This window comes from Dipodomys ordii, unplaced genomic scaffold (assembly GCF_000151885.1).
Source record: "Dipodomys ordii isolate 6190 unplaced genomic scaffold, Dord_2.0 Scaffold74, whole genome shotgun sequence".
Taxonomy (NCBI): Eukaryota; Metazoa; Chordata; class Mammalia; order Rodentia; family Heteromyidae; genus Dipodomys; species Dipodomys ordii.
In genome coordinates, this window is record NW_012267290.1 from 267,634 (window position 1) to 292,268 (window position 24,635).

General features: G+C 54.2%; 2 protein-coding genes across 3 annotated transcripts in view; one reads left to right on the forward strand and one right to left on the reverse strand.

The window, feature by feature from the left end:
* The window catches only part of Ptk2b (protein tyrosine kinase 2 beta), a 62,129-nt gene extending 47,377 nt beyond the window's left edge, over positions 1-14,752 (forward strand). The window contains exons 21-31 of one of the 2 annotated variants that reach the window (XM_013024241.1): positions 769-973; positions 2,310-2,418; positions 3,528-3,593; positions 5,098-5,223; positions 9,280-9,426; positions 9,553-9,588; positions 9,922-9,946; positions 11,194-11,240; positions 11,688-11,825; positions 12,015-12,095; positions 13,697-14,752. In XM_013024241.1, coding sequence (XP_012879695.1) covers positions 769-973; positions 2,310-2,418; positions 3,528-3,593; positions 5,098-5,223; positions 9,280-9,426; positions 9,553-9,588; positions 9,922-9,946; positions 11,194-11,240; positions 11,688-11,825; positions 12,015-12,095; positions 13,697-13,912 — 1,196 coding nt within the window. In that variant the 3' untranslated portion in view covers positions 13,913-14,752. The remainder of the gene's footprint in view (positions 1-768; positions 974-2,309; positions 2,419-3,527; positions 3,594-5,097; positions 5,224-9,279; positions 9,427-9,552; positions 9,589-9,921; positions 9,947-11,193; positions 11,241-11,687; positions 11,826-12,014; positions 12,096-13,696) is intronic. The other variant, XM_013024242.1, reaches the window with a different exon arrangement.
* A 1,260-nt stretch (positions 14,753-16,012) lies between these two features.
* On the reverse strand, positions 16,013-23,212 carry Chrna2 (cholinergic receptor, nicotinic, alpha 2 (neuronal)). The gene is made up of 7 exons (XM_013024188.1): positions 23,140-23,212; positions 22,397-22,487; positions 22,109-22,322; positions 21,662-21,706; positions 21,140-21,249; positions 17,201-18,227; positions 16,013-16,151 (listed from the first exon to the last, which is right to left on the reverse strand). The coding sequence occupies exons 1-7, from the start codon at positions 23,210-23,212 to the stop codon at positions 16,026-16,028; spliced, it is 1,686 nt and encodes a 561-aa protein (XP_012879642.1). The 3' UTR covers positions 16,013-16,025.
* Positions 23,213-24,635: the final 1,423 nt, after the last annotated feature.

The window sequence follows — 24,635 nt, forward strand, 5'->3', positions numbered from 1 at the left end:
GCTAGCCTTGAGCTGAAGAGCTGAGGGACAGCACCCAGGCCCAGAGTTCAGGCCCCACAACTGACAAGAAAGAAAAAAAGAAAGGAAGGGAGGGAGGGAGGGAGGAAGGGAAGAAATTTTTCAGGGTAGGTTTGAGAAAGGGCAGAGCCTCACTTCCATGCCAGGCCAGCCCAGGGAGCACAGGGAGCAGGGGTCTGACCTCCTGGCCTACAGGTCCCCAGGGTCCTGTTCTACTGTGGCAACTGAGAGGACCTGGAGGTGGCCACTCAGTGACAGAGGCTGGAGACTGGCCTGCACAATCTGGGCCTGTCTGCTGGAGAGGGCTTGGGGACAGAGCTGTGCCCCACCAGCCAGACTTGCAGTCTATCCTTGGAGGGGATCTGCAAACAGGAAACTCAGAGCTTCCCTGTGAGAAGGAGGCAGGGAGGCAAAGAGCCAAACTAGGTGTGGAACATCATCCACAGCTCCTGTTTTCCAGCCAAGCAAACTGAGGCTCAGATAAGTGAGGGGCTTGCCCAGGGTCACAGAAGCAGCGAGTGTTGCTGTGAGGCTTCTGATGCCAGCTTCTGCCAGGGCTTTGGACCTCACAGCGGGGCCCAAAGAGAGCCCAGTAGCGCCATGTTGAGGGGCTCAGGCAGGGTTCAGGCAGTGCAGACGTAAACCATTGGTCCCCTGGGTGAGCGACCACGGTGGTGTGATCCCAGGGGAGGGGGTGAGACAGCAGGGTGCTGCTCCCAGCACGGGCCTGAGCCTCCTCTCTGCCCTCAGCCGTGTGCATGTGGGAGATACTGAGCTTTGGGAAGCAACCTTTCTTCTGGCTGGAAAACAAGGACGTCATCGGGGTGCTGGAGAAAGGGGACCGGCTGCCCAAGCCGGAGCTCTGTCCCCCTGTCCTCTACACCCTCATGACACGCTGCTGGGACTACGACCCCAGTGACCGGCCCCGCTTCACGGAGCTTGTGTGCAGCCTCAGGTGAGCATGGGGCAGAGGGCCAGGGGCTCAGAGACACAGCGAGGTTTCCACCAAAGTCAGCCTCGCTCCCACCTGCTGGGTGAGAATTCAGGCTGCAGGTGGGCTGCAACTTGTCCCCAGACCTGCCTTCTCTGCACAGTCATGTGTCCGCATGGGGTAAGCTGGTCCTTGCAGTAGAGGCCTGGTGGGAGCCCAGTGCCCAGGACAGGGGTTCTTGGCCAGCTCTGTTGGGGGGGGGGCAGAAGGTTGCAGGTCACGGTCAGACATGAGCCCACAGACAAGGCGACCCTTAGGAAGCCTTGCTCATCTGGGCATGTCAGCACCAAGCACAGTGCCTTGCTCACAGCATGTGCTGGGAAGGTACTTCCTTAGATGGAAGCAAAAGACCAGGGCAAGCTTGGGGTGGTAGCTCACACTTGTAATCCTAGCTGCTAGGGAGGTAGAGATCAGAAGGATGGCAGTCCAAGGGTAACTTAGGTAGAAAGTTCACAAGACCTCATCTCAATTAAACAAACACCAAAAATCTGGATGTGGTGGTGTGCAGGGGCAGGAAGCATAAATAGGAGGATCATGGTCCAGGACAGCCCAGGGAAAAAGCAGAACCCTTATCTCAACAATAACCAGGGCAGGGCTGGGAAGGTGTCTCAATGGTAGAGTGCTTGCCTAGCATGCATAAAGGCCTGGGTTCAATTCCTCAGTACCACAGAAACAGAAAAAGCTCAAAGTGGCACTGTGGCTCAACTGGTAGAGTGCTAGCCCTGAGTTCAAGCCCCAGGACTGGCAAATAATAATATAATAATAATAGTGATAGTAATAATGAATAAATAAATAAAAATAACCAGACAAAAAAGCAGCTCAAACATAGCCAAGCCGGTTGTGAGTCCACCCCTCCCTCAGCCTCTGGCATACACCCACGCACACACCCACACCACACTGGAAGTGTGGGGGTGGGGTATATACTGAGACAAGGACCCTGAGCCTGGTCGTGGCGGTTGTTTGGGGCAGTGGGAACATCTACAGGGTGTTAGTGACGAGAGCAAGCCAGGAAGTGGGCAGTGTGGAAGGCAGGAGCAGCGAGCGTCTGCCTCACAGTTGGGATCTGGTTCTTTGTGGATCTCTTTCCACCATTCCTGTGATTCTCCCAGGCTCAGCTGGGGTGGCCTCCGGACCCTTATCCCCCACCCTGGCCCCTCTTCAGGGCACAGGGAAGGGGGTGAAAGTAGGGTTCACTGGTCCCCATCCAGACCTTCCTGGCCCCACCATGGTACAGACACGAGGCCAGGAGTCTCTCACTCTGACCCTATTTCTCTCCCTATCCGACCTGTCACCTTGGCAGCGACATTCATCAGATGGAGAAGGACATTGCCATAGATCAGGAAAGGAGTGCCCGCTACCGACCCCCCAAAATCTTGGAGCCGGCCACCTACCAAGAACCCCCGCCCAAGGTAGGCCCAGCCCCCAGGCTGGTTGGTCCTGGGAGCCACGGCCCCGCCCTCCCCGGCGTGGGCAGCGAGCTCCCAGCCTCTCTGTCCTGGAACCCGACGTCCCTCACGCTTGGCCCCTGTCACTCTCACCTTGAGCCTTGACCTTGGATTTTGAGTCAGTACACACCGTGTGGAGAAGCTAGGTCAATTCCATCCCTCCAGAGTTTCCTGTGGGAGGCTGGGCACTTTATTCTGGAGGTTTCTAGGGATAAATCAAATCCTCTTGAGGACATGTGGGTGGGGAGTGTCCTGAGCTCAGGATCCAGGGCCCCGCCACCCCATTGGGTGCATGGGTCCTGAGAGACCAGGCTAACTAAAGCTGCCAAGTGGAAAACCACAGACCAAGTGGCTTAAACCAGACATCTAACTTATTGTTCTGGAAATTGAGAGGTTCAAGATCCAGACAAAGTTGAACAAGTGAGTTTAGCTTCCAATGATGTCCTCTTCCTGTGACGCCACCTGGCGATGTGTGTACCTGGAGGTCCTCTGGTGAAGATCTCCTCATGGGGTGCCACCCTCATGACCTCATCTGGCCCTGGTCTCTGTCTCAAGGACCTGCGTCCTAATGTCATATTGGGATATGAATTTGAGGAGGACAGAAACAAGGTCCGACCTGGCCCCAGGCCTTTCCTCATTGCTCCTTTGGCCTGGATACACCACCCTTCCCTCCAGCCCAGCTCAGTTTTCATCTCCATGAAGTTTTGCGACTTCCTGGGTCCTTAGGGTCTTCCTGCCTCTGACTGTCTGTGGCTGCCAGCTGCTGACTCAGCAGCCCCTCCCCACCCCCCCATGCTGCCCATGACAGACCAGCAGCCCCGCCCACCAGCTATCACTCCAGGAAGGCAGAGAGACCCTCCCCACTCACCACCCACTTTCCCATCTCTGGCACATACTCAGTGCTCAAAAGTGGCCGTTAGATCATTTTTTCTGATAACTTGGTCCCCCTCTCTCCTTCACTGAGATGGAATGAGCTGCCACTGCGTCTGTCCTGACCTTCCCCCCGGGGTGGAGGGGGGCACAGTCACTGAGGGGAAGAGACAGTGAGTGACACAGCTCTGTTCTCTCTCCAGCCCAGCCGGCCCAAGTACAGACCCCCGCCACAAACCAACCTGCTGGCCCCCAAGCTGCAGTTCCAGGTAAATGCACAGCTGGAGGGTGGGGCTGTCAGGGGCATCCTTCATCCTGAAAATCCACCTGCATCTTTAGGGAGCAATGAGCACACGCTCAGGTGATGCAGATGCCAGAGGGGTTGGTTCTTTGGTACTTGGGGAAGTATTTGAACTCAGATCAAAAGAGCAAAGTTTGGGTCCTGCCAGACTGTCTTCTGCTGAGAAACCCTGCCTACAGCCCAGTGCAGCTGTCTGCGTGCCTGCTGCTCCGTGTGCCTGCCTGCAGCTGTGTCCCTGTCCATGGCTGTCCTGGCCTCCTACCCTGAGCAGAGCCTCCTAAGAAGGAGTCCCAGGGAGCATGGGCCAGATGAGGCCCCCAGAGAATAGAACTGCCACCAGGGCTCCCTGCAGAGGCCCTGGGTAGCCAGGAAAGAGAGAGCAGGGTCCCAGTCGTTAGCAGCCACAGATCTCCCTAGGCCTGCTCTGTGGTCTCTCTTCCACCTGAGGAAGAGGCATCACAGACTCTTCTCTTCTTCTACACCCCAACACAACACAATCGTTGCTTGAAAGTGGAGCATCTCAACCAACACCATGCTCGGTGCTCCCAACAGAAAGCTAGTGTTGTGTGATCATACCCTTCCTCTCAAGGAAATAACTCCAGGACCCACATAACCCAATCAAGAATAATCAGAAAAACCCTCTTCATGTGGAGAAAGTGCCTTCATCCAAAAGGTGCCAACAGTGTCCTGTAAAGACTCCATAAGAAGCATTCACAATTGTTTCAAAATAAACACAATTACATACATCATCTATATACTTATACACACACACACACACACACACACACACACACACACACCTCTGCATCCATGTGCACAGTCCGCCCTCCCTGACTGTGCATTCTGCATCTGTGGATTTAACTAACCCAGAATCAAATATGTGCAAGGAACACAAGTGTGTTTGTACCAAATGTGTGTAGACTTGTTCCAAACAGTGCAGGGTAACAAATATGTGTGTAGCATTTACATTGCATCTGTTACAGGAAGTAAAGCATGCTGGAGGGCATGTGCAAATTCGATGCAAATACTGTACCACATGAACATGCTCAGGTTTGACTTATCCTCAAGGCATCCTGGAACGAATCCCCTGGGACACAGAGGCACCACCATGTGTGCACAGGTGTGCATTTATTTACCCATAGACTAATCAGATCAATCCGTTCATAACACAAATTGTGAAAACAAGGCCTTTTCCAAAGGGTCCTCAGACGGTCAGCAACCTGCGCATACCCCCCGTGAGCAGAGTATCAGGGGAAAGACATGTTAGGCAAATGAGAAGCCACATTGCTCCACCATGTCTCTCCAGCAGGGCCACAGAAATGCCATGCCTAGTTCTTTAATAGCTCTGCAAGAATAAACCTACACCCCCAGATGCTCACGCATTGTGTCTTTGTGCTCCTGTTTGTAGCCGCTAATTGTCTACCCTCTTGCCTTGTCTCTGTGCCTTGTGCTTCTTTGCTTCTCCTGAATAGGTCCCTGAGGGTCTGTGTGCCAGCTCTCCTACGCTCACCAGCCCTATGGAGTATCCATCTCCTGTTAACTCTCTGCACACCCCACCTCTGCACCGGCACAATGTCTTCAAGCGCCACAGCATGCGGGTAAGAGGGCTCTGCATGCTGGGTCCCAGCCCAACTGAGGAGACGGCTGGAGGGAGGAGGCCTCAGGAGGTGCTCTGTGCTTCCGTGTGCCAGGCAGGCCACTGAGGGGACTCTGTGACCTCCTTCCCTTTGCAAACATGTAGGAGACGAGGGACAAGCCAGTCTGTGTTCCAGGGGGCACTGGCTGGACCGGACTTGGCCCTCGTCGGTACTGGTGCTGTGGCAATGGATGGGAAAACCTTCCCTGTGGAAGGGTAGAGGCTGGCGGGCAGAGCATGCCAGCCGTGATGAGGCTGGAGAATTTCCCCAGGCTGCCTTTCTGCCTTATCGCTTCAGTTGCTAAACCTTTCCCCAGTCAGAGGAAAGGTTTCCTGGTGGCTGCTTCTCCTGCTGTTGCTTCTGTGGATGAGGATGTGGGGAAGGAGCTTGGGGCTGGTGTGAACTCCAGCCCAGGAAGTGGCTGGAGAAGGGCTAAGCTGTCTCCCTACAACTTCCCTGTCCTCAGTGACCCTTGAGGCCCTTAGAGCCTCCTGGACCAGATTTTCAGGTTGTTCACATAAAAATAAACACCTTTCATGCAGAGAGCCACCGACCCCCAGCCAGGTCCCCTACTCCAAGTGACCTCTCATGTAGTCAGTTGCCACTTACAAAACAGACTCAAAACCCTATCATTTCAGCTCAAATTCTGTATATATGCATGATATTTTGGACTTGGGATGCATAACTCTAAATTTTTTGTGGGTTGTAAAAGTACATGTTTATTATAATAGATTTGGAAAATGTAGGCAATTATGCTGATACACTTCTGTGCTGTTATTCTTAATTTAGTAAAATTTTGCAATAAGCATGTTAGAGTCCCAGGCAGCAAGATCTGTTGTGAAATGATTCTGTAGCCCACCTCATTTTATTCTCTTACATTAATTTAACCAGTTTCTTTCTTTGCATGTGCCTAACAATAATCAAACGACAATTTCAAACATGTTCTATAATTTAGCCAATGTTCAGTTCCTCCACCCTCCTGCCCTTGTCTCTTTATTCATAATTAATTAAGTTTTAGGGAGCTGTTCTTAAAGAAAGAAGCTATTTCTCACACTGGAAAGGCAGAAATGCCTTTCTCTAAGCTCTGCTTCATAGTGGGCACTTTGTTCTATAGCATAGAGACAGGCTGTGCAGCATGAGAAAGGATCCTTTGTGCCAGGGGTTTAGAAGTAACTACTATAGGAAAATCTGCCCAAAAGAACATAATGAGCATTTCTTTAAATAAACAAGAAAAGTTAAAAATATAAACGCCAATGTCTGCTATAGACCAGAAATGCAGAGAAAGCCTCTTCCAAGTAGAAAGCCACGAAGGTTTAATAACTGTGCCCTCCCCTCCCCGCAATGCGTTTGAAATCATTTAATAAGGATTCAGAGATGGCAAACACAATTGTCTCCTGACTGGCTCTATAGCCTCACCCATCTGCAAGTCTGTGGTATGCCACAGGCTGGAGGGCAGCAAATTCCTACCAAAGATCTCACCATTAGTCATAGGTGCACTGAGCATGGAGGCCAGGCGCTGTCCCCGGTGCTGAAGAAGGAACCAGCTGGTCTTGCCTGCAAGGAGTGTAGAGTCAGAAGGAACAGGTCTGGTGCATGCTCACCTGTCACACAGCCAGAAAGTTCTGGGGGCCACAGAGTGAGAGGTCAGGAAGAAGAAGAAGGCCTGCCTGCTGCTTTCTCCCAGCTTGGCCTTGATGGTTTGGATGGGAAGAAATGGTGCCAGGGATAAAAGAAGCTGAGGCACCAGTAGGAGCCAAGATTGAATGATAAAACCAACAAACACACATAGGGCAGGTAGAGGAGATGAAGGGGGAGCTAGAACAAGGAGAGGTCTGTGTGAAGTTGGAAATAAGACTGGCAGGCTGGATCGTAACAAGATTATGAAAGGTGTTCCAGTTCATGTTGTGTCATTTTAAAACACAAATACCAGATTCCTTCTAAGACATACAGGTGGCCTAAGAAAAACACCTGGGGTACATTTCAGCACATTAGCCTAAAGAGATTCCGGCTCCAAAATACCTTAATTAGACTGTTTGGTAAGATCGGCCTGGGACAGACAGGGTTTGAATGTGTTAGAAATCTTTCCTTAGTAGTTATAATACTGTACAGTATTTTCTGGACTCCAATAGCTATTCCTACTTGTATTTAATCTTACTCAGTCTGTGCATTTTTGGTACACCTGTGCTTTTCTAACTCTATATTTGGAAATCTGGACAGTTAATTCCTGCTTTTCACTCTTTGTCAGTAGCCTGAGGCAGCCAAACCATTGCGTCAATTATGTTGACATTTCACTGGGCATAATGACAGCCTTAAAAGTCCATCATTTCCCACCACAGTGTCTTAATCCATTTTAAGTTGCTGTAACAAAATACCTGAGGCTGGGCTCTTTACACAGAAAAAGGTTTTATTTAACTCCCAGTTTTTGAAGTTGCAGAGCATGAGTGGTGTCTGCTTGGCTTTGGTGAGGCCCCTGTCTGTGTCTCTGTGGTGGACGTCATCAGGGTGGAGACACCAACATTCTGTCTACCTACTGTCTTCTCAGCTCCTGGAGAGGGCCACTGTATATTTAAAAATAACTCTTCTCCTACCTGCTACACCATGCTTGCTCACTGAATACTGAATTGACTAGTGAACAAAGAATATTTAACGAGAAACCTAACTTGTAGGGAAAAGTATTGTTAGGAATTAAGATTAGCAATTAAAGCTCAATGGGAAAAACATCCCTGCATGACTATTTTTAAAGAATATTGTGATAGTCAAGTATGTCTTAGAGGAAACTCCCTTGGGGGGTATGGCAAGAATATCATCTTCATAGTATTTTATTTCAGTGATTTGGATGTGAACCAGCCACATCATAGGAAATGAGTGGTCTCTGTTTTGTGTTTCTATGACACTAGAGAGTATGTAGCCTACAATGAGCAGGAGTTTATGTCTTGCATAAGGGTGGTCTATGGTGAGGGCTATGTTGTCACACTGTGGGTGAGAGAGGACGTGGGACATGAGGGAATCAGACAGACTCATCCATCCATCAGGGACTCTTCCCAAGTTAAAGGCATTAATCGATTCAAATGTCTCTTCTTGCAACATTGTGCGTTGCACTAGAGATGCAATTGGGAACATGGGAACACATTCACACCACAGCAGGAGCAGAGGGGCCTACTAGCTTTTGTGTCCTAGAAGGACCCTGTTTCTTGCAAAGGCCATCTCTGGCCACCCCTGCCATCAAGAGGCTGCTTGTCATCCTCTGCCAGTTCCAAAGGCCAAGGGATCTTGAGTTAAGAGGAACTGAGAAAAATATATATATATAATTATGTAAAAATACATAACTATATAAAAATTACATAAATCAGCCCTGGGGAGTTAGAAGGAAAATAGGAAGGCATCAGCGCCCATTTATCAGCCGAAGCTATAACTAGGTCCCAGAGCCCCCCAGATGTATGAAGACCAGAATTTGGTGAGTAAGAAGAGCACTTGCCTTGCCTCCATACAGCCGCCATTCATCACAACATTTCTCTGAACTTGAGTTACATTATCCAGCTGTGGCCCTCACTGCATACACTTTAATAGAAAGGCCTGCTCAGAAATCCCATGCTGTCCTACACATTGTGGAGCAGCAAAGGCCCACACCACTGCCCAGAGGAAGTTCCAGAACAGCTGGTGTGACCAGTGCCAATGCCTTTGGGGATGGTTTGTGATTCTAAATCTATTAAATGACAACAGCCTTCACAAAGGCCACCTGTGTAAACAGAACTCAGCCAGTCACCTGACTATAGCATGTCATTGATAGATCACATAATGGTTTGAGTTCAGTGCACAAAGACACTATATGTTCTGGGGTTTGGTGTCCCATTGCAACTGGGCATGTGTGTGGGGTGTAACCCAACAACGTGGCCATGGGTTTAAGAACAAATGTATAATAACAGGACCTGGTGACACAGCCAGGACTTTGGCTCCCTTGGGGCTCTGGAGGCTTCCTCCATGCCCTGGGCCTAAGAGCAGGGGCTCATTATCTCCCAGGAGGAGGACTTCATCCGACCCAACAGCCGAGAGGAGGCCCAGCAGCTCTGGGAGGCTGAGAAGATCAAGATGCGGCAAATCCTGGACAAGCAGCAGAAGCAGATGGTGGAAGATTACCAGTGGCTGCGGCAGGAGGAGAAATCCTTGGTGAGCCAGCCCTTTAGATTTGCTTCGCCTCTGACCATCTAGACACAAGGCTTGCCTTGCTTCTCTGGACTTTCTACTGCACTCTACCCCCCCCTAAGTCCTTTGGCCTGGTCTCTTCCTCTGCAGGACCCCATGGTTTACATGAATGACAAGTCCCCATTGGTAAGTCACCAGAAGAGGCCACTTCTTAGAGTCGAGGTCTAGGAAAGAATCACCCACTCTGGGAGCCTCCTGCGGGTCCCCAGGCCTGCCCCTCTTCCCATCTTGGAGCCCATCTCTTCCCAGGGCTGATCCTACATGGTGGCTCTTTCCTGAGCACCTGTGGGATCTGTGTCCTTGGCACTGCCTTAACCTCTCAGGAAGGTCATGTGGGGTCAGAAGCCCTCCCCCCATCCATGGTGATGATCTCAAAACCAGCAGTGGAGGGCGGAAAGAGGGGAGAGGGCGGCCTCAGAACCAAGGGAGTGACAGTCCTCTTTCCTCCCTCCCTTGCAGACACCAGAGAAAGAGGCTGGCTACAGTGAGTGTTCAGCTCTTCCCTCCGGGATCCATTTTGTGGGGCCCCGTCCTTGCTCCTGGCCCCAAAGAGAACAGCAGAGTGTATCAGCAGATTGAAGAACCATCAGCCTTTTCAGGCCTGCCTTGCACACTCTCTCTCGCTCTCTCACTCTCTCTTTGTGCCTCCCTCTGCCCCTCCCCCACACTCTCAGCCTCTTCTTGCTTCACCTTCCACCTGTGTTTTTTCGGAGCAGTCTGCAGCCCCCTTTCCATTTCCGCCCATCCTGTCAGAGGCTGTTTGTGGAGGACCATTTGATAGCCCACCTCTCCTGGTTCCTACTGCCCTTCCTTTCGGTTCTTCCTGGGATTCAAGAGACAAGGCCTGAAAGATCTTTCTCTGCCGAAGGCGGAGAGGGAAGAGGGGCGGTGATGAGGATGCCAATGACAGTAGTCACAGGTTGCTCACCACAAACCAGAACAGCCCTAAGTCATGCACAATGTCAGCTCATTTCCTCTTCACTCCTGCACGAGACAAGTGCACCAAATCAAGCATGGGATGGTTAAGTAACCTGCCCAGTGTCATACACCGAGACTGATTCAGACAGCTCCGAGTTTAAGCCCTGGCAGCGTGGGCCCAAGAGGTTTTTCTAGCTGGTCCTGCGGCTTGAACTCAGGACCTGGGACTGTCCCTGAGCTTTGTGCACAAGCTAGCACTCTATCGCTTGAGGCACAGCTCCCCTTCTGGCTTTTTCATGGTTAACTAGAGATGAGAGTCACATGGACTGTTCTGCCCAGGCTGGCTTCAAACCACAATCCTGAAGTCTCAGGCTCCTGTGTGAGGATTGCAGGTGTGAGCCATTGGTGCTGGCTTCATCTAGCCTCCTTTTCTACAGATGAAAAGCCAGATTCAGGGCAGCAGGGGGGAGCAGAGCCTGGTCAGTGCACAGCGGGAAGACCATGTTGGGGTCTTCACAGATTTATCCACGCGCTGCCCTGCCCGGTAGAGCATGCAGTCTCTTCCCCACGGGCAGGGCCGGGTGTGGCTCTCAGGTACACCCATGGGAGGAAGCACCAGCAGCAGCACTGGCTCCCACCCCACACTTTCACTGCAGCTCTGCCATACCGGGGACCCCAGGAGACCAGGATGTTCTTCTGCTGCCCTCTTCCTGTCCCTGGGGTCTCTCCGTGATAGGGGAGAGGGGGTTTCTTAGGTACCAGCAGGTGGGAGGGGAAGGACCCCCCACCTACCTACCATCTCTCCCGTTGCAGCCGAGTTCACTGGCCCCCCACAGAAGCCACCACGGCTCGGCGCACAGGTATGCACAGGCTCCACCACAGCTGGGAATGATTCTGACATGGGGTTCCACAAGGTGGAGACCATGGACTTTGGAAACTTCCAAGACTCTTGGAAGACCCATGAGGCTCAGAGAGGGCTAGGCCTTGCCTGAGCCATACAGTTAACTTAGGAGACCGCAGGGGAGGGCCAGTTTCCTTTCTCCTGTGCTCTGATGTCTGACCAGTGGGAGAGCTCATTGGTAAGGTCCCAGGCAGTGGAGGTATACTCTATCACCTAAGGAGTTTCGAAAGGGCCTGGGTCCCAAGGCCAGGGGATGGTTCACTTGGTCAGATGTAAGGCCATCGGCCAGATTCCAGGATGACTCTCTGCTAGAGAGCCACTGCCTGGGTAGCAGGCCTGAGTAGTAGCAATAGTGGGGTCCTCCTGGCTTCCCTACTCCTCCCCAGCCATCTGCCTATGCTCTCAGTCCATCCAGCCCACGGCCAACCTGGACCGGACGGATGACCTGGTGTACCTCAACGTCATGGAGCTGGTGCGGGCGGTGCTGGAACTCAAGAACGAGCTCTGCCAGCTGCCCCCCGAGGGCTACGTGGTGGTGGTGAAGGTGACTTCAAGGGCACACCTGTGGGGGCGGGTGGGGGACTGCTGCACACTCCAGCCCTGGAAGGAAGAGGGGTGTTGGCAGCCGACCCCAGGGGGACAGTTAGTCACAGAGAACTCAGTCCCAGGCAGCCTCAGTGCGCAGGTCCCACAAAGCAAGCCGTGACCGCTGCCCCGCCCCTTGTCCCCACAGAACGTGGGGCTGACCCTCCGGAAGCTCATCGGGAGCGTGGATAGCATCTTACCCTCCCTGCCGTCGTCTGCGAGGACGGAGGTAAGTGTCATCACCCCAGACCTCTCCGCACGGGTCACTGTCCCCCAGCCTCCGCCTATGCCAGCGAGGCGCCCCGCAGGGCCAGCCCAGGGGCCTCCTGTCTGCCTGTCCAGGACCCCTGCAGAAGCTCTCACTGTGCATCTGAGCAGCGACCACCAGAGGGCCCCAGCGGGCCAGCGCCTAATTGTAGAGTTCTTCCCCAGTGAGCGTCCTACTGTGGCTTACCCAGAAACCCTCTGTCCTCCGTGTGCCACTGAGTTAGCAAACCTCTGCTGATGTCCAAATGGGAGTCTGCGGGTAGACAAGAGCAATGACTCTCAATGACACCCTAGTCCCCAGCACCTGTGTCCATGTTACCTTGCCTAGTAAAAGTGAGCCAGCGGATATGATGACGTGAAGGATCTGGAGTCGGGGAGGTTATACCGGATGGATAACCCAGGGGGGCTGGTATAGACAACAGGTCCAGGTAAAAGGGAAGCAGAGCTCATGCCTGTCATCCTACTACTCAGGAGGCTGAGATCTGGGGATTACAGTTCAAAGCCAGCCCAGGCAGGAAAGTCCACGAGACTCTTACCACCAATAAACCACCAGAAAATCAGAAGTGGTGCTGTGGCTCTAGTGGTAGAGAGCTCGCCTTGAGCTGAAGAGCTGAGGGAATGTGCCCAGGCCCAGAGTTCAAGACCCATGACCGACCAAAAAAAGGGGGAGGGAGACGAGGGCGGGGGGAGTTCATGACAAGCTGGAGTACCACTGCCACAGGAAGGGACCCAAGCCAAGGCGGCAACGGCCTCAGGGCCGGACAAAGCAAGGACAGGCTTGTCACCCCTGCTGACAGCCAGAGCCTTTAGAATGGAGCGTCTCCTCAGATGCCTGCCTTTCAGCTTCTGATCTCCAGGTCTGTAGGAACTCATCGGCACTGTTTCATGCTACTGACTTCGTGGCAGCTTGCTATCCTGTCCCCAGGAAAATGTCTATAGCCAGTTGTCAGGCTCCCATGGAGGCCTGTGAGCCCCTGCCTTCCATCCGTCAGCCACGCAACGCGGCTGGCCGCTGTCCTTGTGGGCAGTCTATGGCTGCTCAAGGCGGGGCAGAATAAGAGTGTTTAGGACATTTTCTTACCTTCTGGGTGACAGCCACAACCCACAGAGAGGCAGGCCTGATGCTGACACTAGGGATGGCCCTTCTCTCCCTGACCCGTCCACTTGATGAGAAACCCTCAGGGTCTGACGGCTGGGCACCAGGAGGCAGTGGCAATAACAACAGCGATGGTAGTAGTAGTGATGGTGATGATGATGATGATGATGTGTTCCCAGGGGGGCCTAGACAACCAAACAAATGGTGGGTGTGTTTGACTGGACGGTGCGCTTGACTGCTGGCCAATGAAAAGCTACCGCTGTGAAGGGCGGGCATGTCAGGCTAGCTCGGGCTCCCTGGTTGGCTGGGGGTCTGGAACGTGTGTTGGTCAGGCCTGGTGGATCTGGACCCGTGCCATGTGGAGGACTGGATCTGGTCTAAGTTCGGGTCCAGTTCACTCCCTGAGAACTCTGACTCCCTCCCCCACCCTCTGAGCAGCTGGCCTCTCCCATGTGACCTCCCTGTAGATTGAGGGCACCCAGAAGCTGCTCAACAAAGACCTGGCGGAGCTCATCAACAAGATGCGCCTGGCCCAGCAGAACGCGGTGACCTCCCTGAGCGAGGAGTGCAAGCGGCAGATGCTCACGGCCTCCCACACCCTGGCGGTGGACGCCAAGAACCTGCTGGACGCCGTGGACCAGGCCAAGGTTCTGGCCAATCTGGCCCGCCCACCTGCAGAGTGACCGGGCGGGCCGCCTGCCCGCGCCTTCCGCCTTCCGCCCCGTGTGTCGTGTGCCTCCCTGCCTTGCCTTTGGTCACGTGGTCTTCCGGGGAAGGCTGACGGGAGTCTTTCCCTCGCCCTGTTGCACGACCCCCCCTGCTCCCACCCTACCCCAGACCGTGCTGCTCAGGCTGCAGCTGGACGGAGGGGATTCTGGGCATGGACACGGGCCAGGGTGACGTATGGTTCAGAGGGCGGGCGTGCTGCCACTGCCCGACACACACACCCCCACCCCAGCTTGGGTGTTGGGGTTTCCTGGGGCTCACAGTGGTGCTCCCCATGGTCAAGATTGCTTTATGCATGGACATGGCAGGCCCGCTGAAGAGCCAAGGGGTCCTCTCCCTGGCCTCCCCAGGCCTCAGGGGTCCCTTGCTGATGGAGGGCCAGAAAGGGGCTCAGCTTTGGGGAGCAGGAGGTGGTGAGAAAGCATCGGGTCTGATCCCTCTTGTACAGTGTACATTGGAGTTTATTTAATGTGAGTTTGGTGTGGACTGACTTGGGCCTGGGACATCGTCCAGGGCCAAGGACGCTACATTGTTGTGAAACCAGGTGTCAGGTCAGGGAACAAGGCAGAGAGACGGGACGGAGGCCGCAACAGGATTTGGACCACGCTCTGCTCTCTTCTGCACCTATCTTCTCTCATTTCCTAACTTCCTCCTCCTTCCTTCCCTCTTTTCTTACTCTTCCTCTCCTCTCCCCCCTTTCCTTCTCTGCCCTCCTCTTTTCTCACGTGTTTGTGTAGCACATTCTTTTACCTTCTTTCTATTTGCCTTGTGGTTGAATTAAAATTGTTACCATTTGCTTTGTGGTTGGGTTGACTGTTTGATCCACTCCTTCTGGGAGAATGCTGACCTTGAACCACAGCCCTGGAAGAAATCCACTGTGCTCCTGGCGGACACAGATCAGAGTGGCCCATGCTGGGCTTTGCTCATGGAGAGCACATGGTGACCCCAACAGTGGGGTCGGGTGTGCGTTTTCCCCCCTTTGCTCTGCCATGGTCCACATGGCCATGACTCAAAGTCCTTTTCCTTGGAAACTCGGGGCATCTCGCAGCTGTCCCCAAGCCCACCTGGGTTCCGGAGGGCCTGAGCAATGTGCATGGGGAGATACAACCGGCGAGGAGGGGTCACACCTCGGAGAGCAGTAGGCAGCTTGATTTCATCTCTTTACTCACATGCAAGATGGGCAGGGGTGTAACACCCCCTCCCCCGGACCAGTGGTAGCATGGAAGCCTGGAGCAAAGGGGAAGGGAGGCTGGGCTGTGTTCATAGGGAAAGAGAAGACCCGAGGCCAGAATGGGCCACTACGCAGGGGTCTTGGAAGGGAACTGAGGAGCAGAGTCTGGGCCAGGGTCACACGAGCAGGTTTACCCTGGATCTGTCAGGGAGAGGCATGTGGAGCTCAGAAAGAGGCCCTAAGACTGAAAGAAACTGGAAGCGCGCCCTACGCTGCTCCCCACCTGGGAATCTCTTCACTGGCTGGAGAGAGCTGGGGTCCCACCCTCAGCGTGGACAGAAGTCAGGAGAGGGTTCCGAGTGAGCTGTGTTCGTGGCAGGGCTCGGGGAAGGCCCTTCCTGAAGCAGCAGTCTCAGGCCCCAAAGCCATCCAGCTCGCCCCATCCCCCGCTCAGAACCAGCGTCCATGTGCAGCCCCTCACCAGGGGGTGAGAGGCATGGGTGCAGCCCCTGCCCAGGCCCCCCCTTCCTCCCCCCAAGCTCCTCCTCTAGAGGTTGTATTCCGTTTCTTTCCGGGCCTCTGCTTCACCCCGCCCCCTCCCTTCTGTCACTTAGATTCCTTTTTGCTTCTTCAAGGACATCTAGTTATTCCACGCCACCATACTGGAATCTGTGTGGCAAGTTCCTTCATCTTCCCTAGTTCCTCAGCATCTAAAATAGAGCTCTCTGGTCAATAGTCTCCGAACCCAGTGCAGTAAAATCAGGGCAAGAACCAGGTTAGGGCTCCGCAGAGCCACCGTAGGCAGACGATGTGGACCCTAACGGGTACCCCAGAGTCAGTGCAGTTCAAGATGAAAGGTGAGGCTTGCAAGACTCTTGGAAGCGACCGAGGGACCGAGGTCAGATCATTCCAGCCAAGAATGGAGGAAGAAAGAGCCCAACTGTTCCTAGGAAGCAGACAATGATAAACAGCCAGAGGAATATCCTGTCGATGACCATGGCCACATACTTCCAGTCTTCCTTCACCTGCAAGTAGAAATGAGCTCGTGGAGATAGAGGCCAGGCCTTGCAGAGAGGAAGTCCCTCCCACGCCCGGCCTCTGGGGATGACAGCAGGGCAGCGGCAACTGCCCCGCTGAGGCCCCCATCAAGCTAAAGTCCACAGTTAGGCAGTGGATGGAGGGGATGGGGCTAGCCCGAGGCTCAGCAGCCCACCTTCAGGAGTTCAGCCTTCCCAACCCTTGGTCCAGAGCCCTCTGGATGCAGCCACGCCCAAGAGGCCAAAAGGCCCAGAGGTTCTAGAACCGTGGAGGCACAGTGTGGCTCTGGGCCTCCCGGGGCCGCACCCAGCAAGTGCACAGTCCACACTGTGCTGGTCCACACTGCCCGGGAAGCAGGCAGCTGAGGCGAGGTCCAGGGCAGGGCAGCAGGAGCAGGGGAGGGCACAGGGGAGGATTCCTGGGGCTTGAGCTCACAGCCCAAGTCAGGGGCTCTGCATTCCTCATCGCCTGCAGATTAGTGATGCATGTTCTTACCCACCTAACAAAGCTGCCTAGTACCCGCCTTGGCCTTCCATCCCTGCGGGGTGGGTAAGGTGAGCCCTGATGCTGGGCATGGGATGGGGCACTGAACAGGGCTGGAACGCCCCACCTTGCTACAAGTAAGAATCTGCAGTGTCTGTGGGTGAAGAATGAATTTCACCCGAGGCCTGGAGCCTGTGGAGGAGAGCCCTGGTACAAAGGGGAGGTCATAGATACCAGACTGGTACCCCTGGATTCTCCACCTGCCAGGCCCTGTCCCCACCTCTTCAGCAATGGCAAGGAAAACTGGCAAGAGGCCGCCTTGGCATAAGCCAGCACGTGAGCATCTCCCTCGCCGCTAGCTGCCTTCCAGGTGGGCTGAGCAAAGGCCTAGCTCTACACCACGGTATTCTGCCCTAGACAGCAAGCGTCCACAGAGCTGCCCAGAGCCACGACTGAAGGACATGCCAGCCTTCAGAGCAGAGACCGAGTTGGTCCAAGCCGGTGCCAGGGTGTGAGATGGCGCCCGCTAAGCTCCTCACCCTGCCCAACGCACCATCGAGTCGGCATCCTCCGACCGCAGGTGCTCAGCGATGTAGTGCACGCCTTCCAGTGCCTTGTGGATCTGGGGTGACAGGAGGAGCTCCCCGCCCGGCGGTGATACAGCCTCGGCCTTGGGCCCTGGCACTCCCGCGCGCAGGCCCTCATGCGAGTAGAGGACCCCCACAGAGGGGGGCGGGAGGCCCGCACACACCCATCTGTCTTCCTCCTCCTCCTCTTCATCTGTCTCCTCCCGCTCTTCGGCATCCACATTGCTCTCCAGCCAGTGATAAGAGGGGCTGAGCTTCAGATCGGGGGGTTGCCGGAGCTCCACGGGGGGCAGGGGACGCCTCATCAGCAGCCACCGGGGCAGACAGCCGAGCAGCACCATGCGCACCCAGCAGGGCATGGTGTGGGTGCTGGGGGAGCGGTGGTGCACGTTGAGCACGAAGACGGTGATGACGATGGACAGCGTGACGAAGATCATGGTGAAGAGCAGGTACTCGCCGATGAGCGGGATGACCAGCGAGGTGGACGGGATGATCTCGGTGATGAGCAGCAGGAAGACGGTGAGCGAGAGCAGCACGGAGATGCACAGCGTGATCTTCTCGCCGCACTCGGAGGGCAGGTAGAAGACCAGCACGGTGAGGCAGGAGATGAGCAGGCAGGGGATGATGAGGTTGATGGTGTAGAAGAGCGGCAGCCGGCGGATGACGAAGTAGTAGGTGACGTCGGGGTAGATCTCAGCACAGCAGTCATACTTCTTGCTGTTGTAGGTGCCCGTGGCGTTGATGATGGCCCACTCGCCACTCTCCCAGTAGTCCTTCAGGTCCACCGTCTGCTCCATCTGCTCCAGGTCGATCTTGGCCTTGTCATAGGTCCAGGAGCCGAACTTCATCTTGCAGTTCTGCTGGTCAAAGGGGAAGAAGGTGACGTCGATGCTGCAGGAGCTCTTGTAGATGGCCGGGGGCACCCAGTGCACGGTGCCCGTGGAGAAGAGGTGGGCCTTGGTCATGTGAGTCACCGCAAACTCTCCATCTGCACTGGAGAGAGGACACGAGCTGGAGGAGGGGGTCTGCACGCGGAACACCCCAACCACCAAGTCAGCTGCTGGCTGGGCAGTGGTACATGCCATGCAAATGTGCAGTCGGGCTGTCAGAGAGATCAGATTTGCACTCCTGTGGCATATTTGAAGTCACAGTGTTTATAAGTAGTTTGCTTGTTTCGTTTTATTTAACCTTTTTTTTAAACAATACTGGAAGCTGAATTACTCAGGGACTCAAATTTACTAAGAGCCACACTCTAGCCCTTTGGTGTTTTTTATTTTCAAAGGGGATCCCCAGCTAACTCTGTCTTCTGAGTAGCTAGGAACACAGGCTTGTGTACATGCATGAGTGCGTACGCAGGTGCACCTATCCACACAGCTATTAGTTAGTATTCTAGACGGATCCATTTTAAGTGCATTTTTCCCTTAATAACAAATGGCAGGTCAGCTCCCAAGTGGAGAATTATGACTTTTCAACCTGGATCTTTTGTTCCTTGCTCAGAAGAGAACTAGGCTTTGGGCTGGAGTCCACACAGTTACCATGTGGTTCTGAGCCAGCCTCATTCATCAGGACAAGGACTCTACCTGAGGCGCTCGGGGAACCACAAGAGAAGGAGCCACCTTTCCCAAGGGCTTTGCCACCAGGAGGCACTTTGAGCACACCATGTTCTCTTCAGAGTGCTCTTCCCACCTCAGAGGAAAGAGGCCCTGCTGCTGGGGCCAACACAGTCGTGATCAACACCATGCCCAAGGCCTTGACCACCATGGTGAGACGAGTAAGGAGACGGGGAGAGACTATCGCAGCAGAAGGTCTCAGAGCAACCAGGAACAGACCAGGCTAAGGACAGCTCTCCAGGGCACACCGGGGCTGGCCAGGCGGGATCTGACTCGTGGTGGTGGAAATGAAGTTGATCGTGTTATGGGACTCAGTATCCAGAGTTCTACAAGAACACTGGAGAGCCAGAGTCCCTGATTCCACTGGTGTTGATATGTCCCAGGCTCTAAGCTCCGTTCCTTCCCACCCAATACCCAAAGCTAACCCTACTTCCTTGGATTCAGAAGTCGCAGGAGCAGAGAACATTCTTTCCCACATAGTAGCTCAAGGGTAGGGATGGAGGCAGACTGTAAACAGGAGCTGTGAAGGCGAGCAGCCAACACCTCAAGCAAAAGTTTAACTTTTGAAAAGAGCCAAGTGTGGTGGTGGTACAGGTCTGTGATCCCAGAACTCAGAAGGCTGGGGTAGGAGTATTGTGAATTCGAAGCCAGCCCGGGCTATTCCAAGAGCTATCTTAATATGAATATCGTAACATAAATATTTTGATTTGAATAAATACCTTCGTATTTCAAATAATGAAAAAGCACTTGGCAATTTTATACAGTCACCATTAGATGGCAACATACTCTCATATCGGGAAGGGAACAGTGCTGGTTTGTTGGTCTCTGCTCATCATTAGGAGGCTGTGTCCGGACCAGATAGGCTTGAGAGACTTTAGACTGGCCTTGGTCCTATCAGAGTATTTTCGTGTGATAGTCAGCTTTGTTGGCAATCTTAAAACTCCAAGTCATTCCTGACCCCTGGACTCTGTTTCTGACCTCTGCATAGGACACGAAACCTAGAAGGAACCAGGGTGCCAGCTCCTGGGCGCAGAGCAGGAAGGGGCCAGATTCCAACAGCAGCACCGGCAAATAGGAGGCACCTGGTGATAAGTGGGTGTTTCCCAATGTGGCTTGGGGGCGGGGAGACTCTGGGCCTGCCCAGGATTGGACAGTGTAAGGAATTACTGCTTTCCTTTGACCTATCTGGAGACCAGAGAGAGAAGGGGGGGAAGGAGGGATGGGGAGAGAGAGAGGAGAGAGAGAGAGTGGACCCTCCTCTTTGTCCTATTGTTTAAAAATAGCATTTCTATAGTAGGCTCCTACTGTCTGTGCCACAGGCTTCCTGCAGCAGTCCGAAGGTTCCTGTGCTCTGATGTTTTCCACAGATCTGGGGGAGGGGGCGTTGTATGTGTGGCAGACGCTGTGCTGACACTGTTATCTATAAACCACCAACCACAGGGCCTTTATTTACCTATTCATACCTCCCGGCGTGCTCCTACAGACCTGCTCCAGAAAACATTTTTAGACAACTGCCACATCGGCTTTTACATTTTAACACTTAACTTTGTCTGCCTGATGTCACACACCAGTGAAACTATACATTTTCTTTCTTAAAATATATATATATATTTCCATTTCTTCTATCAAAATGTTAATTATTGAGTGGGTTCATTTTGCCCCTGTCTTCTATGGACTTCAGTTATGAGCCTTTCATCTCTTTTGGTCTTATATACAAGGCAACTAACAAATAAAATGATGAAGAAAAAACAAGCCAGGCACTGGTGGCTCACACCAAGAGGCTGAGATCTGAGGATCGCAGTTCAAAGCCAGCCCAACCAGGAAAGTCCGTGAGACTTTTATCTCCAATTAACTACTAGAAAACCAGTGGCACTGTGGCTCAAGTGGCAGAGCACTAGCCTTGAGCTGAAGAGCTGGGGGACAGAGCCCAGGCCCAGAGTTCAAGCCCTATGACCGACAAAAAAAGAAAAAGAAAAAGAAAAACCAAACCAAGTGATTATGTCTCTGGTGTAGCTGTTATTACCATAGGGCGCGACTGAGCCGTTCCAACAGCACCGTCATCCTCAACTCCTACCCTTGGCTGTTTTAGAGAGCCAGCACCATGTTTTTCAAGAATATTCAACACTGGAAAACCTTGTTCAGCTAGCGCCGGATGCTGGTGGAGCTGGCACTCAACGAATGCTGGTGTAGACCCTTAGAAAGCTTAGCAGGTTGGAAGGAGGGAGCAAGAGGCTAAGCACCAGAGGGGCCTCCAGGCCGGGGGGGGGGGGGGGGAGGGGCTCCAGAGGCTCCTACTTGTTGTAGAGGACAATGTCAGGGATCCAGATCATCTCTGAAGGGACCCGGAGGGAGGTGATGTTGCCGAAGTCAGCGGGGTTCCAGCGCAGCTTGTAGTCATTCCACTCCTGCGGTGGGTGACAGGAAGCTGTCATTACCTTGCAGCCCCGCGCCCAGCCCAATCCTTCCAACCTACTAAGCTTTCTAAGGGTCTACACTAGCATTCATTGAGTGCCGGCTCCACCAGCATCCGGCGCTAGCTGAACAAGGTTTTCCAGAGTTGAACAGGGGAGCTTCCTGAGACCTGTGGGGTGACGACGTGCAGGGGGCATTCTCAGGAGGGGGACAGAGAGCCTGGCCCCAAACGAACCAGCCCCGTAGAGAAGCAGAATCAGCCGTAGAGAAGCGGTCTGCAGGTAGCTGGCTTAGAGCAGCCCACATGCCCTGTGTGTGAACCCTGAATTCAAGACCTCTGTGCCTAGGTTCTGGGTGGGGCTGAGGCCCAGCACCTCAATCCCTCCGGCGAGATAAGCCCTTCACCTGCTTCAGCCAGACGTTGGTGGTCATCATTTGGTTCTTCTCGTCCTGAGCAGAGGCGGGGAGAAGTAAGAACTATGAGAGTGGCTAGCCAGGCTAGAAGGCAAGGGCGCGCAGGAGGCCCCTCTCCTGTGATCCCCAAGTCCAGCGCCCCCCAGCCCTGCCATAGACCCTCAGATTCTTTAGGGTCACCCTGGGGTGCTCTGGATGTGTGTTTAGGGAACCTGCAAACCAGCGCACGGGAGGGGCCAAGAACTGAGGCAGCCCAGGAAAAGCAGGCTGGGCAGGCCGGGTACAGGCTGGAGCTGGGTAAGCGGAGGCTGGGGGAGGGGGAGAGCTTGTGGGGGGGGAGAGCTGATGTGGGGGAGAGAGCTAGGGGGGGACTCCAGGGAAGGGCTGGGCGAGCTGGGGACTGATCCTGCGGGGTTCAGGGCGGAAGGACCGGAGTACCACGTCAATGAGCTGGGCAATGGACAGTCCGAAGCGCACAATGACCACATCCGAAGTGTTGGGCACTGGCCTTGCCCAGCGGTTGTAGCTGCCGAAGAGGTATTTGAAGAGGCGATCCTCGGCCAGGCTGTGAGCGCCGTGCTGCGCCAACGCTGTGGGGCAGGAGAGAAGGGGGGTGGGGGGGCTCCACGAGACTGAGGAGCTGGGCGCTGTTCTGTCAAAGCAGAGGTGCCAACCTCACCACCTGCACTTGGTCCTGGCCACTGGGCATGTGACTCCAAACCCCACCTCACATCCTTGTTGGGATTCAACATAACAATGTCTGCCCGAGCCCAGGGAGGCGCTGAGATGCCAAGGTTTGTGCTCTGACTGCCACCCGCTGTGCAGTGACAGAAAGCTGAGGACTAAGTTCTCAGCCAAGCAGCACCTGGGGAGAAGAGCATTCACAGGAGAGTCCAGACTCAGTCCAGAAGGGAAGAGCCCAAGTAGGGACAGGAATTGGGGAGACAGCTGGTCTCTGGGGGGTGAACTGCGGAGGGGGGGGCTTCACCCTGTATAGCAGCAAGCAGATTCCTTCCCTCCCACTTCCAGACAGCCCAGCGGGGCGGCCAGCAGATCATCCGAGCCAACGCAGCTCCACAGGCCTGACCAGCCGCTGGCTGCCATTTCTATCTGCGTTCCACAAACATCCTCACCCCTTAGGACGCCTTGGTCCCCAGCAAGTGGTTAACTACAGCAGGACCACATGGGACAGGCAGTGGGGCAGTGACCAACGCCGCCACGTGTGTCCCGAGTGCCTGTCACAGCCCAGGGGCTGGCCACGGGCCTTGATCCTCGCCCCCCACAGGAGCCCTGCAGGGTACGGTCTGCAGACAGTGAGGTGTGAGGCAGGGGACAGTCAGGACGGCAGAGCTGCCCACGGCCCGAGAGAACCAGCCATCAGGCCATCACCGGCCCCTGCAGCCTTGGTCATGACTATGAGCCAGCCAAGCAGGTTCCCATGGAGTCTGTGTGGAGTGGGTTCCACTCACCTGCCGGTATCAGAAGCAGCCACAGCAGGCTGAGTCTCGTCAGGGAGTGGAGTGCAGGACAGAAGTTGCCCATGGCTTCAGAGCGGGGCCTCGGGACACCCGCAGGAGGCAGGCCCAGGCTGGCTGTGGGGTGAGCTTCAGGCTGGGCCCTGGGCAGCCTCAGGAAGCTGGCAGGGGAGGGCTGCAAGGCTCTGTCTCTCTGCTGCCCCTGTGTGTGCCCAGAAAGGCTTATGAATGACACAGAAGTTGTCTATGTTGTTCATTCTGCACAGAGGTGTGAAAGATGAGCAAGTAGCCCTGGCAGGCCTGCCTGGGGGGGGGGGAGGGAACAGGGCTCCCGGCCTGTCCCTGGATCGATGGAGGAACCGACTGCTTCCTCTTCTTCCTAGGGCGGCTCTGTCTACCAGGCAGGGGCTCTGGGGCACCCTCATTCTGGCCTTCTTGTCTCAAACGTTAAAACAGGCTAATCATACCAGAAGAAAACAGGGTCATACCTAGCCAGAAATGTCCATCCACCAAAGAGTAGATGAAGAAATGTACACCCAGATGATGGAATATATTCATCCTTAAAAAGGGATGAAGTTTAACATGTGCTGAATGAGCTACCTTGAAAACTCTGTGCTACATGAGAGAAGCCAGCCACAGACAGCCCCTCCGTGTGTGAGCTGTCTGCCAGGGGGATCTAGAGAGGAAGGAGGCAGACGGGTGAGGAGCCGAGCAGGGGCAGGAGTGGAGAGTGACTGATAATCGCCATTGAGTTTCCTTGTGTAACAACAAAAATAATCCCTTAAGTAGGCAGCGGCCTGGCTGCACAATTCTGTAGAGAATCCACAACTTCCCAAACCACAGTGTGTCTAACGATGAATTCTATAATGTGTGGATAACCCCAGAAAATCTGTTCCATTGAAAGAATGAACACCTTCTGGATTAAGAAGAAGAAGAGGTCCCTTCCTTCCACTGAGGAACGGGCCTGTGCAGGGCTCCAAGTGCCGCTGGGACGTCTCTGATGGACACATCTACACCTGACTGCTTTCCTACCGTAGGCTTGCACTCCTCGCTGGATATAAGAAAGTGTGTCAGATTCATCATTGCCTGCTATGCGCTTGATATGCCCGTCCCAGTTTAGTTTCGTTTCTTTTCCTTCCTTCCTTCCTTCCTTCCTTCCTTCCTTCCTTCCTTCCTTTCCTCCCTCCTTCCTTCCTTCCTTCCTTCCTTCTTTCTTCCTCCTCCCTCTCTCCCTCCCCGCCTCTTTCTTTTTTTTTGGTCAGTTGCAGGGCTTGAACTCAGGGCCTGGGTGCTATCCCTGAGCTTCTGTGCTCAAGGCCAGTGCTCTACCACTTTGAACCACACCTCTGCTTCTGGTTTTCTGGTGGTTAACTGGAGATAAACATCTCAGGGCTTTTGCTTCTTGGGCAAACCCAAGTTGCTTAGATCTCAGCCTCCTGAGTAGCTAGGATTACAGGCCTGAGCCACTGGCGCCTGGCTTTGCCCTCCAA